Source organism: Lithobates pipiens, unplaced genomic scaffold, assembly GCF_037356315.1.
Source record: "Lithobates pipiens isolate NorthernLeopardFrog02 unplaced genomic scaffold, aLitPip1_a1.2 Scaffold_28, whole genome shotgun sequence".
NCBI classification, from domain to species: domain Eukaryota; kingdom Metazoa; phylum Chordata; class Amphibia; order Anura; family Ranidae; genus Lithobates; species Lithobates pipiens.
Genome location: NW_027507789.1, coordinates 58,977,708 through 58,990,700, shown reverse-complemented (window position 1 = coordinate 58,990,700; position 12,993 = coordinate 58,977,708). Strand labels below are relative to the sequence as shown.

Below are 12,993 nucleotides of genomic sequence, written 5' to 3'. Positions count from 1 at the left end.
TCTTGTGAGATTAGCGGTCAGAGCAAGCAAGGACTCATGCACTGCAGATATACAGCTGCAGCTGAGACTGGAGGCACAGGAGGCCTAGGCACATTCACATGCTAAGAAGTGAACTATTTTTATTAAAAGATTAAAGACAATAGGTAAACTTTTTAGGGTACTACTTAAGCACAATTAACATCTCTTGCCATTCCCTATAACATAGTCAATTTCCAATTTTTGAGTTCTGGTTCTGTTTAAGCTGCCTTAAAGTTATTATACACTGATCAGCCATAACTTTATGACTACCCACCTAATATCAAGTAGGCCCCCCCTTTTACCGCCAATACCTTTCAACGCATGTAGTTCACTAGACCTCTGAAGGTATGTTGTGATATCTGGCACAATGTCATCAGTAGCAGATACTTTAAGTCCTGTAAGTTGTGTTGTAGGACCTCCATGCATCAAACTTGTTTTTCCGGCATGTACCACAGATACTGCATTGAATTGAGATCTGAAAAATTTAGAGGCCAGGTGAACAGCTCAAACTGTGTTCTTCAAACCATTCTTGAACCACGTTTGCAGTGTGGCAGGGTGAACTATCTTGCTGAAAGAGGCAAGTGCCATCAGAGAATATATTTTTCATGAAGGGGTGTACTTGGTCAGCAACAAAATGTTTAGGTAGGCAGTACATATCAAAGTAACAACCACATGAATGGCAGGACCCAAGATTTCCCAGCAGAACATTGCTCAAAGCATTGCACTGGCTCCGTCGGCTTGCCTTCTTCCCATGCTGCACCCAGGTACAGTGAAGGGAAAAAGTACTTTATCCCCTGCTGATTTTGTACATTTACCCAAGAAATTAGCAGTCCATAATTTTATTGATACGTTTGTTTTAACGACGAGAGACAAAATAACAAAAATATCCAGAAAACACATTTAAAAAAAGTAATAAATTGATTTGCATTTTAATGAGTGAAATCAGTCAGGTATTTGATCCCCTATCAATCAGCAAGATGTATGGCTCCCAGGTGTCTTCTATACAGGTAATGAGCTGAGATTAGGAGCACTCCTAATCTCAGTTTGTTACCTGTATAAAAGACACTTGTCCCCAGAAGCAATCAATCAGATTCTAATCTCTCCACCATGGCCAAGACCAAAGAGCTGTCCAGGGATGTCATGGACAAGATTGTAGATCTACAAAAGGCTGGAATGGGCTATCGCTAAGCAGCTTGGTGAGAGGGTGACAACAGTTGTGCGATTATTCACAAATGAAAAAAAACACAAAATAACTGTCAATCTCCCTCAGTCTGGGGCTCCATGGAAGATCTTGCCTTGTGGAGTTTCAAAGATCATGAGAACTGTGAGGAATCAGCCCAGAACTACATGGGAGAATCTTATCAATTATCTCAAGGCAACTGGGACCATAGTCACCAAGAAAATAATTGGTAACACACTACACTGTAAAGGACTGAAATCCTGCAGCACCCGCAAGGTCCCCCTGCTCAAGAAAGCGCATGTACAGGCCCTTTCTGAAGTTTGCTAATTAACATCTGAATGATTCAGAGAACTGGGTGATATTGTTGAATATCCAAACAAAAGAACTCGCTGCTAAAGGGGAGACAGGAAGCCTAATGATATCACAGGTGCTCGCCTCCGCAACCATTTCTTCAGTTTTGGGTGAAATTGTTGTGGTCAGATGAGCCGAAAATCAAGCTCTTTAGCATCAACTCGACTCGCTGTGTTTGGAGGAGGAGAAGGAATGCTGCCTATAACCCCAAGATCACAATCCCCACCATCAAACATGAAGATGGAAACATTATGCTTTTTGGGGTGTTTTTCTGCTAAGGGGGCAGGACAACTTCAACCGCATTAAAGGGACGATGGACGGGGCCATGTACTGTCAATCTTGGGTGAGAACCTCCTTCCCAGATAGCAAGCAATTGTGCTTAAAGTTTGAAAATGACTTGCTAAGCTATTGCTAGACTTGCCAGCCTTCACAAGTTTCTTGCACAATTGCAGCAAGTCCGCATTGCATGACTCCAGATCAACTTTCTTTACAAACATTCTGCAAGTCTGCTGCATGTACTGGTTCAGTTATGTTGTGCAATAGTCATCCCACCACAGGGGGCACTGTGGCTGAATTTTCATGCTGTAGACATGCAGAGCTCTTGCTGTAGACTCCTCACTGCAACTTTGCTCTTGCTAGACACTTGCCATGCAAATTTGCTACAAAATGGAAAAGTATCAACTAGAACTTGTGCTTCAAGTGCTCTGCAAGTGAACAACTTGCCAGTGAAATTGTGCAGCAAGTTAACAGACTTACAATGTAACACTGCCACAAATTTGTGGCAAGTTATCCTTGCTATCTGGGTTACCTCAGCCAGAGCATTGAAAATGGGTCATGGATGGGTGTTCATGCATGACAATGACCCAAAACACATGGCCAAGGCAACAAAGGAGTGGCTCAAGAAGAAGCACATTAAAGAGGAACTGGAGTCTGCTCACATAATTCTGAAGCTTCCCCCCAACCACTTTGCATATTTTTTTATATATACTGTGGTTCTGTACTTGCCAAATATGTTGACAAAATCTCCTTCCACTAAGTCTGGTTGCATTCATTTTAACTGTGGGCAGCTGAAGCTGCTGCCTGTTCACTTCCTGGATTTCTGTGCTGCTGGCTACCCAATCTGCAAGCCCTAGGCTTGTGTCTGTGCAGTAAGCAAACTGTGGTGCACATTGTTGTTTATACGTTGCCATAGGAATGGCAGCTTCTGTGCAAGTTCATGCCCTGTTATGGCAAAGTATCAACAGCATGGAACACAGAAACAGCCGAGGAAAGTGTACATACTATGCTTGTTCAAAAAGAAAAGCAGAAAACAAAAGTATTTTATATTTTACTATGATGTAACTGCATTTCTCATTCAAACTGCAAACACTGAGGAGACAAACCTCAGTTGTTGCAGTCCTGTCACAGGATCTTTTCACACAAATCATGTGTGTCAGGGAAATGCAGACAGCTGCCTGGAGGTGGGGCCCAGAGAAATAATCTCCTCTGCAGATGAGATAAGAAGTATGAATTTATCCAGGGGAAGATTGTGCAGACTGGCCTGGGGGTGTAATAAGTGTACAGGGCTAAAATCTCCACATAAAGAGGGAGAGAGAGCAATATTCCTTTCACTAGACTAGAAGAAATTGTACTCCTCTGAAAGCACATGGATTTATTCAATCTCCTGCACTGGTAGCTCATGCATTGTGGGCATACAGGCGCCGACCCCCCTAACACCGCCGCCACCCTCCCTATCCATGCACCTGGCCCCTTTCAGGATGCTGGGCGCATGAATTTCCAATTGCGGGGATAGGAGGAGGGTGTGCCTTTTGAAGCACCTGATTAAAGCCAGAGGTTCTAATAGGCTTCATAATAGGGTGGGCTCCGTGCACAGAGCAGGTGTGTTGTCGCTGTTGCAACACTGATCCCCTTCCTGGCCAATCAGGAAGTGGGTATGAAACACATTTCCCGATTGGCCAAAAACATCAGGCGATCCTATTGAATGCCTAGCACCGGGAGGAGCTGAGAGGAGACGCACCGCGGAAGCTGCTCAAGGAGAGGACACCGGAGCAGCTTTCCCTGAGCCCACCACGCCTAAATACAATGGACCGGGGCGACTGCGCTAGAAGATGGCTGCATCAGCTCCGTTCCTCGGCTGCATGGCGCACTCCATAAGGACCCGACCGCTGCTCTAACCGCCCACATCCAGCTCTCAACACCCTCAGACCTCGCCACATGTCCCGGCGGCATTGAGACACCTGCCCACCTCATGCTGGAGGACACCGGTGCCCGCCACCAGCCACCGTGATTGGGGTAAGGACTGGGGCGGAGGGGTTTCTGGAGGTGCTAGTGCTGCCCGGGGGGGGGGGGGGGGCAGTTGTGATTGGGGTAAGGACTGGGGTGGAGGGGTTTCTGGAGGTGCTAGTGCTGCCCGGAGGGGGGTTGTGTGCCACCCCCCAAAAAAAAAAAACGCCAGCCGCCACTGGTCTCCTCCTATCCCCGCCCTCATCCAAACCCCCACCCCCCCTCCAGCCCTGTAACCATCCTTTGTTGTCTTCAGCTCTCCTGCATTTCCCTGCCCCCCTCCCCATCATCCCTCTTCTGACAGATAACTCTCACAGTGGATGAAAAAATAAGAAGAAACAAGCACTGCTGGGATATCTGACATTTCTCTCCCGGGAATCAGCAATGCAGCAAACAGCATCATACGCATAGGCATTTTATCAGCAATGAAAGAGGAAGTATATAGAATAAGGTATTTACTGCCATCAAATTACAGTTTTGTTTTCCAATTACACAGCAAGGTCAGAAGGTTCAATTGAAGGAAAGACGAAAAAATTGCTTAAGTTCCACGTTAAGGTCCTGGAGTGGCCTAGCCAGTCTCCAGACCTTAATCCAATAGAAAATATGTGGAGGGAGCTGAATGTTCGATTTACCAAACATCAGCCTCAAAACCTTAAAGACTTGGAGAGGATCTCCAAAGAGGAGTGGGACAAAATCCCTCCTGAGATGTGTGCAAACCTGGTGGCCAACTACAGGAAACGTCTGATCTTTTTGATTGCCAACAAGGGTTTTGCCACCAAGTACTAAGTTTTGTGAAGGGGTCAAATACTTATTTCACTCATTAAAATGCAAATCCATTTATAACTTTATTTAAATGCATTTTTCGGGATTTTTTTGTTGTTATTCTGTCTCTCCATGTTAAAATTAACCTACCATAAAAATTATAGACTGATCATTTCTTTGTCAGTGGGCAAAACGTACAAAATCAGCAAGGGATCAAATACTACTTTCCCTCACATGCACATGGCCATCCATATGATGTAAAAGAAAAGGTGATTTATCAGACCAGGCCACCTTCTTCCATTGCTCTGTGGTCCAGTTGTGATGCTCACTTACCCATTGTAGGCACATTTAGCTGTGGATGCAGGTCAGCATGTACACCCTGACCGGTCTGCAGCTACACGGCCATATAGGCAACAAACTGTGATGCATTGTGTGTTCTGACACCTTTCTGGACCAGCATTAACTTTTTCAGCAATTTGAGCTAGAGTAGCCCTTCCATTGGATCAGACTTCATGGGCTAGCCTTCGCTGCACACCTGCATAGTGAGCTGTGGGCGCCTATGACCCTATTGCCAGGTTAACGGTGTTCCTTCCTTGGACCACTTTTGGTAGGTACTGACCACTGCGGCCCGGGAACATCCCACAAGTCTCAGTTTTGGAGTAGCTCTGACCCAGTCGTCTAGCCATTACAATTTGGCTCTTTGTCAAAGTTGCTCAAATCCTTATACGTGCCAATTTTTACTACATTCAAAACATCAAGTTTGGGGATAACATGTTCACTTTACCTAATATATCCCACCCACTTTCAGATGTCATTGTTATCTGTGGCAGCAGGTATGCCATGTACAAAGAATACTTGGAGAAGCATCAGTTATAAGTGGGTAGATGAACTAACAGCTAATGTACATGCATAGGGATGAAAAGACACTGGATCGATGGTGGAAGGAGGAAATAGTGAAAAGAGGACCGTATAGTAAAGATAGATACAAGGAGGTTTGGAATTTCACCATCACCTATGCTAGCTATATGCCATTAAACAAAGCTGTATTGTTGCACTTATATCATAGCATGGCACTATTGCTGTTACCTGTGATCACCTATGATTTTGCATCTCCATTGCACTGTGAGGACTGCTATCCATTCATTAAGGTGCTTTTCCCTTGAGCATGGATCACATGCTGGCTACTTGCTGTGTTAGTGTAACTGTGCCCGTGCACCATGTTTGTTGCTCCCTATATTCCCAGTTCTCCTCACTCAGTGAGGTATATCTCTGCTTGTGCACTATTTGTATTGTGTCTTGTTCTACAGCTCACACTCCAGATAATTCCTTTATGGGATTTGTGACCGATGAACTCAATGAAACCGAACGCCAACAAGTAACTCTCAACAAAGTCAGAAATATGGCTGTTGTATATGGAAAGGAAGCAGCTATGTGGAAGGTACGTTACATCCCTCTATTCACATCTCACAATACCTTTATAGTTTCAAAACTCTCTGGCCAGCTATTCGGAGGTTCATCTTGCTAATTAACCTTAATAGATCCTGATTATATACAGCGGGTAAAATAAGAATTAAACACGTCACCATTTAACTAGGTAAATATATTTCTACAGAAGCTATTGACATGACATGTTCACCATATTTTGTTAACATGTGTAATAAAATGGAACGATACAGGGAAAAAGTATTGAACACATGAAGAAAGGAAGGTGCAAAAAGGCATGGAAAGCCAAAACACTAGCTGAAATCTATCAGCAATAGAAAAGCAATCCTGCCTATATAAAAGGTGTCTCATTACCAAGGTGTCACACAAGAAACATCTCATGATTGGTAAAAGCAAAGATCTTTATCAAGACCTTTGCAACCTTATTGTTGCAAAACATACCGATGGCATTGATTACAGAAAGATTTCTAAACTTCTGAATGTTCCAGTGAGCACTATTGGGGCCATAATCCGGAAGTGAAAAGAACATAATTTCACCACAAACCAGCCACTACCAGTTGCCCTTTGCAAGATTTCTGACAGAGGAGTGAAAAGAATTGTCAGAAGAGTTGTCCAAGAGCCAAGGACCACTTGTGGAGAGCTTCAGAAAGACCTGGAATTAGGAGGTACAATTGTTTCAAAGAAATCAATATGTAATGCACTCAACCGCTATAGCCTGTATGTACACTCCATTGCAAAACTCCATTGCTGAAGAAAAAGCATGTTGAAGCTCGTTTAAAGTTTGGTGCACAACATTTAGACAAGCCTGGGAAATACTGGGAGAATATAGTCTGGTCAGATGAGACCAAAATGGAACTCTTTGGATCCCATAATACACACCATGTTTGGAGGTCAAATGGCGCTGCACATCACATCCAAAACCCAACCATAAAACCCATACCAACAGTGAAGTTTGGAGGTGGGAACATCATGATGTGCGGCTGTTTTTCAGCATATGGTACTGGCAAACTTCATGTCATTGAAGAAAGGGTAATTGGAAAAATGTACCAAGAGATTCTTGATAAAAATCTGCCGCCATCTACCAGGACGATGAAGATGAAACGAGGGAGGACATTTCAGCAAGACAATGATTCCAAACACAAAGCCAAGGAAACTCTCAAATGGTTTCAAAGAAAGAAAATAAAGCTTCTGGAATGGCCCAGCCAATTACCTGACTTGAATCCAATAGAAAATCTATGCATAGAACTAAAGATCAGCGTTCATAGAGAAGGCCCCTTCATGATTTGAAGACTGTTTGTGTGGAAGAATGGGCCAAAATCACACGTGAGCAATGCATGTGACTAGTTTCTACATACAGGAGGCATCATGAAGCGTCAATATCAACAAAGGACTTTTTCCTTGTGTCATTCCATTTTATTACACATATCTTCATTTCTGAACCTATTTGTTTTGGTTCCTTTGTATGTATGGATTTCATGAGTTGTTACTGACGTGGTGAAAATGTCATGTCTATAGCACCTTTAGACTTCTATTTACATAGAAAAATGGTGAAGTGTTTAATACTTACTTTACCCGCTGTGTGTGTGTGTGTGTGTGTGTGTGTGTGTGTGTGTGTGTGTATATATATATATATATATATATATATATATATATATATATATACACACACACATACACACACACACACACACACACACACACACACACTGAGCAAAATTATAAATGCAACACTTTTGTGTTTGCCCCTATTTAATTCTCATCTAAATCTGTGTTAGTGCAGCACATCTCCTTCGCATAGAGTTGATCAGGTTGTTGATTGTGGCCTGTGAAATGTAGGTCCATTCCTCTTCAATGGGCCTCAAGATCTAATCATGGTATCTCTGTGCATTCAAAATGCCATCAATAAAATGCACTTGTGTTCATTGTCCATAGCATAAGCCTGCCCATACCATAACCCCACCACCACCATGGGCCACTCGATCCACAAAGTTGACATCAGCAAACCACTCACCCATATGACGCCATACACGCTGTCTGCCATCTGTCTTGTACAGTAAAAACTGGGATTCATCCACGAAGAGAACACCTCTCCAAAGTATCAGACACCATAGAATGTGAGCATTTGCCCACTCAAGTCATTTACGACGATGAACTGCAGTCAGGTCGAGAACATGATGAGGATGACGAGCATGGAGATGAGCTTCCCTGAGATGGTTTCTGACAGTTTGTGCAGAAATGCTTTGGTTATCCAACCCGATTGTTGCAGCAGCTGTCCGGGTAGCTGGTCTCAGTCGATCTTGGAGGTGAAGATGCTGGATGTGGAGGTCCTGGGCTAGTATTGCCAAATTCTCTGAAACGCCTTTGGAGACAGCTTATGGTAGAGAATTCAATTTATGGGCAACAGCTCTGGTGGACATTTCGGCAATCAGCAGGCAAATTGCACGCTCCCTCAAAACTTGCGACATCTGTGGCATTGTGCTGTGTGATAAAACTGCACATTTTAGAGTGGCCTTTTATTGTGGCCAGCCTAAGGTACACCTGTACAATAATCATGCTGTCTAATCAGCATATTGATATGCCACAACTGTGAGGTGGATGTATTATCTCGGCAAAGGAGAAGTGCTCACTAACACAGATTTAGACAGATTTGTGAACAATATTTGAGAAAAAAATGGCTTCTGTGTACATAGAAAAAGTCAAAAATCTTTAAGTTCAGCTCATGATAAATAGGGGCGAATACAATTGCATTTCTGATTTTGTTCAGTGTGTGTGTGTGTGTGTGTGTCTTTTTACATTTTTTAGTATATTAAACCTATCTATAAGATCAGTTCACAAAGCTTTAACACAAAGATTAGGATTTTTATTTTAGCCATGTGACTGTAAGTTTTAAATCTCATTGGAGCTGAAAATAACTGTCGCTTTCTGACATTAAAGCAGAACTGAAGTTCCACAAACAGCAAGCAGGCTTTTATTGCAGGAAATACATTCAAAGTCTCTTTTGCAAAAAAATGCCCCTACCTGCTTGCTCTGTTCTCTGATGCTATAAACTGAGCTTTGCATTGGAAACTCCTTTAGTTTAGCTTTAAAGCAGTTCTTTGCCCTAACCTTTTTAAAAAAAATAAAATAAATGTCAGCAGCTGCAAATACCGTAGCTACTGACTTTTGATAATAGGACACTTACCTGTCCAGGGATCCAGCACTGTCCCCACCTAAGCCGGCTCTTCAGCTGTCTTTGGGTCCAGGCACTGGCATGTTTTCTTTGGGAAGCCAGCTGTGACTGCTTGCAGCTTCACAGCCGGATTCCCACCGCACATGCACGAGCTGCGGTGTGCTCTCTGAATGGTGCCATGGTTTTCTGGGACCTGTTATGTGTCCTAGAAGGCTGTGGGAGAAGGAGGGAGGGCTATATGGCCACTTGAATCACTATGGCAATCTGACCGGGAGTGGGAACCTGTCCCCCCCCCCCAAAAAAACACAAAGTGCCAAAACTTAAAGGGGGGGGGGGGCAACAGACAAGTGGAACTTCCCTTTTTGAGTGAAGTTCCGCTTTAAATATTCCTATCTTGGAGTGTGCGCATTGTGAATTGAACTCATTGTCTTAAATGTTTGATGTTCAGACCCTAATTTTGTACTTTCCAATGTGCTGTAGGAGAGGTTTCCAATTTAAGTGTAAAATGGACCTTAAGGCTGGGTTCACACCGCTGCGGGGGGAGAACCGGATGTGATTCGCACAGCAAATCACATCCGATCTCCGTAGCGCTGCGAGTTCAGCCATACAGATAGTATGGCTGAACTCGCAGCGGTCCCGCAGCAAACTCGCACGGGACCCTTTTTTGGGTCCGCAACGGAATCGGATCGCATGGGGGTTCACACCATGCGATCCGATTCCTGTGCGAGTCGGCAGATCGCACTGCGATATGCCGACGGATCTGGGGGTGTCATTAACATAACATTGACACCCCCAGCCGTCCGCATAGGGCAGTGTGAACTGCCGGCGGGAGGTATGCGATGCGGGAAAACGCCGCGGATTCGCGGCGTTCCCGCATCGCAGCAATGTGAACCTAGCCTAAAGCTTCAATTGGTATTGTAAAAACTAGACTCAGCCACCCTCTGTTCTCCAAATGAAATCTGTCTATAGATAAGCAAATTCAGATGCAAACAAGTCTGTTGCCTATGGTCTGTTTTCATGTTTCTTATCATCTCTGCTATCTGTGGGGTCCAGCCATAGGCAGTAATAGCATTCCAGGCGCATCCACTTTTCATCAGGAAGGCCGGGGAGTGAGTTTTTTATTTCAGTTGCACTTTTATATGAGGCCCTTCCATATCACCTGCTTTGTCATTATAGGAAACAGTTGCTGTTGTTTTTATTGTCTTGGTAGGTTAACCCAAATCAAAAGTCTCAGGTTTACAAGTACTGTACTGTAATACGCACATTGTTACTAAATCCGGAATTAACTTCTGTGAGAAAATCTATGGGTCCGTTCACATAATGCACTCAGATAACATAACGCCTTATCACGTGTTAAGGCACGCCGCATTAAGGCAGCCCATTTTTCTTCAAATTGAGGTTTATTGAGCGCACAACTATTATGATAAGGAAGAAAGTACAATAACCACAATTCAATCCAGAATAGACAATACACAAAGCATTGGAGGTAGTGGAGGTAGGCTTATCATATTTATCAGACTTGCATTAAACCATCCACTGCTAAATTAATTGAGAGGAGATGGAAATATTTTAAAAAGAAAAGACAGACCAACGTGCTACAAACTTACTTAAATAGAAAAGACAGCCTAACGCAGTACAATGTATGGCATGTGCGTTGTAGTGCACTGTAGTGCACTGTAATGCAGATGCATTGTCTACTTCGATAATACTGCTTTGGGGTGCCATTTAAAATGACTAGCACCTCAACCCACCACACAGTGCATTGCAATAAAATAATAATAAATAAAATAATAAAAAAAGTCACCAACTAGAATATATATGTAAGGGGAGGGGGGTAGTTAGGTCGTGTGGTGGTCAACATGTCTTTCATGTATCCCTCCTCGTTGGGTACCAAGTATGGATCACATGAGAGGCCTACCCCTGGGTGGGTTCTTCTGGGCTACGATAAGCACCTGTTACAGGATACATTTTAATACACATAGGATGCCTTTACTCTTGTGCCATTTTCTTCAATTCCCTGGGACAAGGCTGAGGCTACTGTAGGGGAATACTCGACCTTAAGGTGGGCTTCTACTATTAAAGATGAACGTACACTTGCACCATACCTGTTCACCAGTTAACTCGGGTCTTTGTGACAATGTACACCTTCTCCCAAACTTACATTTAGAAGGGACGCGCTCACCTTGTCCAAATCCACGTCTCCGATAGCAGAATGGGCCCCGTCGTGCACCTATAATGGGCTCCATGCATGCACATAACTCTTGAGCTTCCAAAACTCAGGATGGGAACCTCCCATGTACAGAATGGAAACCTCTGTGGTGCCATTTTGCTGCCATTACTATGGTAGACAGACCGCTGGCGAATGGAGTGTCGACAACATCTCCCTTGCGCTAAAGGCCATTGTACCTGTAACAGGTGCACGGTACCTGCTGGATAACCTTCCGTTACCCTAGGTAAAGCTTGTGTTTTCACACTGTATTATTCTTGCACACAAGTGACCTGAACCATGGGATGGTGTCTGTTACTTGCATTACACCCCTTAAGTAACTTCAGACTATTCAGAATCAAGGTTTAAAAACTTTACTTGAAAAAGTGCAAAAGGCATTAAAAATTCCAACATGTGGAGACACTATTCTTTCCTACATCCCTAATCCTAACTTAGGCTATGTGCTGCCCCAGCATACATGCAAAGGTAGAGTCTATGTGAAATACAGAGTCCATCAGAGGCTTTCCCCAGCAGCTGGTGTCTACTGGGCAAACTCCAAGTTCTGATGACCTTTGCATCACAGCACTTGTAAGCGACACTCTTCTGCTCCTCATGGGTGTTGTTCTTCATCTCTCTCCCTTGCACATCCGGGACCTCTCCGTTTGCGGGCTCCCCATTCCGGACCACTTTTATAACACAAGACCAGTGAGTCGGACCCAGAGGAAATCCTGCCAAAAACCAAAGAACCGGGAAAGTGTTAACTTATACTTCACTGGCTATTTCCAACCCGCTTACAGGTATAAATAGAGGGGGCGTGGCCTGGACTCTGAAGAAGATGGCAGGTTAGCCTTTTAGCTCTGGTATTCTGCGGTCCACTAAACAGCTTAAGAGGAAGAAAACCACATCCAAAATGGGGAAACCCGAGCGCTATCAATTCACCACCCGCTGGCCACGAGACAGCGACACACAACTCACCGGCAACATCCCGTGATGCAGCCTCCTCACAGGCAGTAAGACCACACAGGGAAGTAAGTAACAGCCCCAGGAGAGCTTCAGGATCACAGCCCTCTGACTCACACACCATTGCAGCTAAATTTCTGTGCCTTGACGACCTGAAAACAGTAGCCACAAATATAAAGGCCACACTAGCAGCAGCTATATAAGACCTTTGGCTGGATTTCCAGGCAGTTGTCTCCAGAATAGAGATAGTGGAGGAGATCACAGAACGCCATGACGCTTCTCTGCAAGTGGCTGTAAGGTACCTGTGATAGGTAGTGTGCAAAGCGGAGCTTGTGTGCTGAAGATTCAGGCGAAAACATAGTCTGGCAGATCAGGACAACAACAGATCAGGCAAAGCGGTACACAATCGAAATCCAGAGATTGGTCAGGCAGGCAAAGGTCATACACGAGCTGGCGGTGAAGTACAAAATCAGCAGGCTAGAGAGTAGTCAGGAATAAGTTCAAATTCAGTATTCAGAGTCACAAAGCAGTCAAAACACCCAGGAAGCTAGTCCAAACAAACAGGCACTGAGAGATAGGAAGTGCTGCTATTTATGGGTTGCTTTGATTGTAGATTGTCCA

General features: G+C 44.1%; 1 protein-coding gene across 4 annotated transcripts in view; it reads left to right on the top strand.

Moving 5' to 3' along the window:
• MGAT5B (alpha-1,6-mannosylglycoprotein 6-beta-N-acetylglucosaminyltransferase B) overlaps window positions 1-12,993 on the top strand; it is a 301,610-nt gene that overhangs the window by 207,259 nt on the left and 81,358 nt on the right. For all 4 annotated transcript variants that reach the window (XM_077459277.1, XM_077459275.1, XM_077459276.1 and 1 more), the window contains exon 12: window positions 5,902-6,032. In XM_077459277.1, coding sequence (XP_077315403.1) covers window positions 5,902-6,032 — 131 coding nt within the window. The remainder of the gene's footprint in view (window positions 1-5,901; window positions 6,033-12,993) is intronic.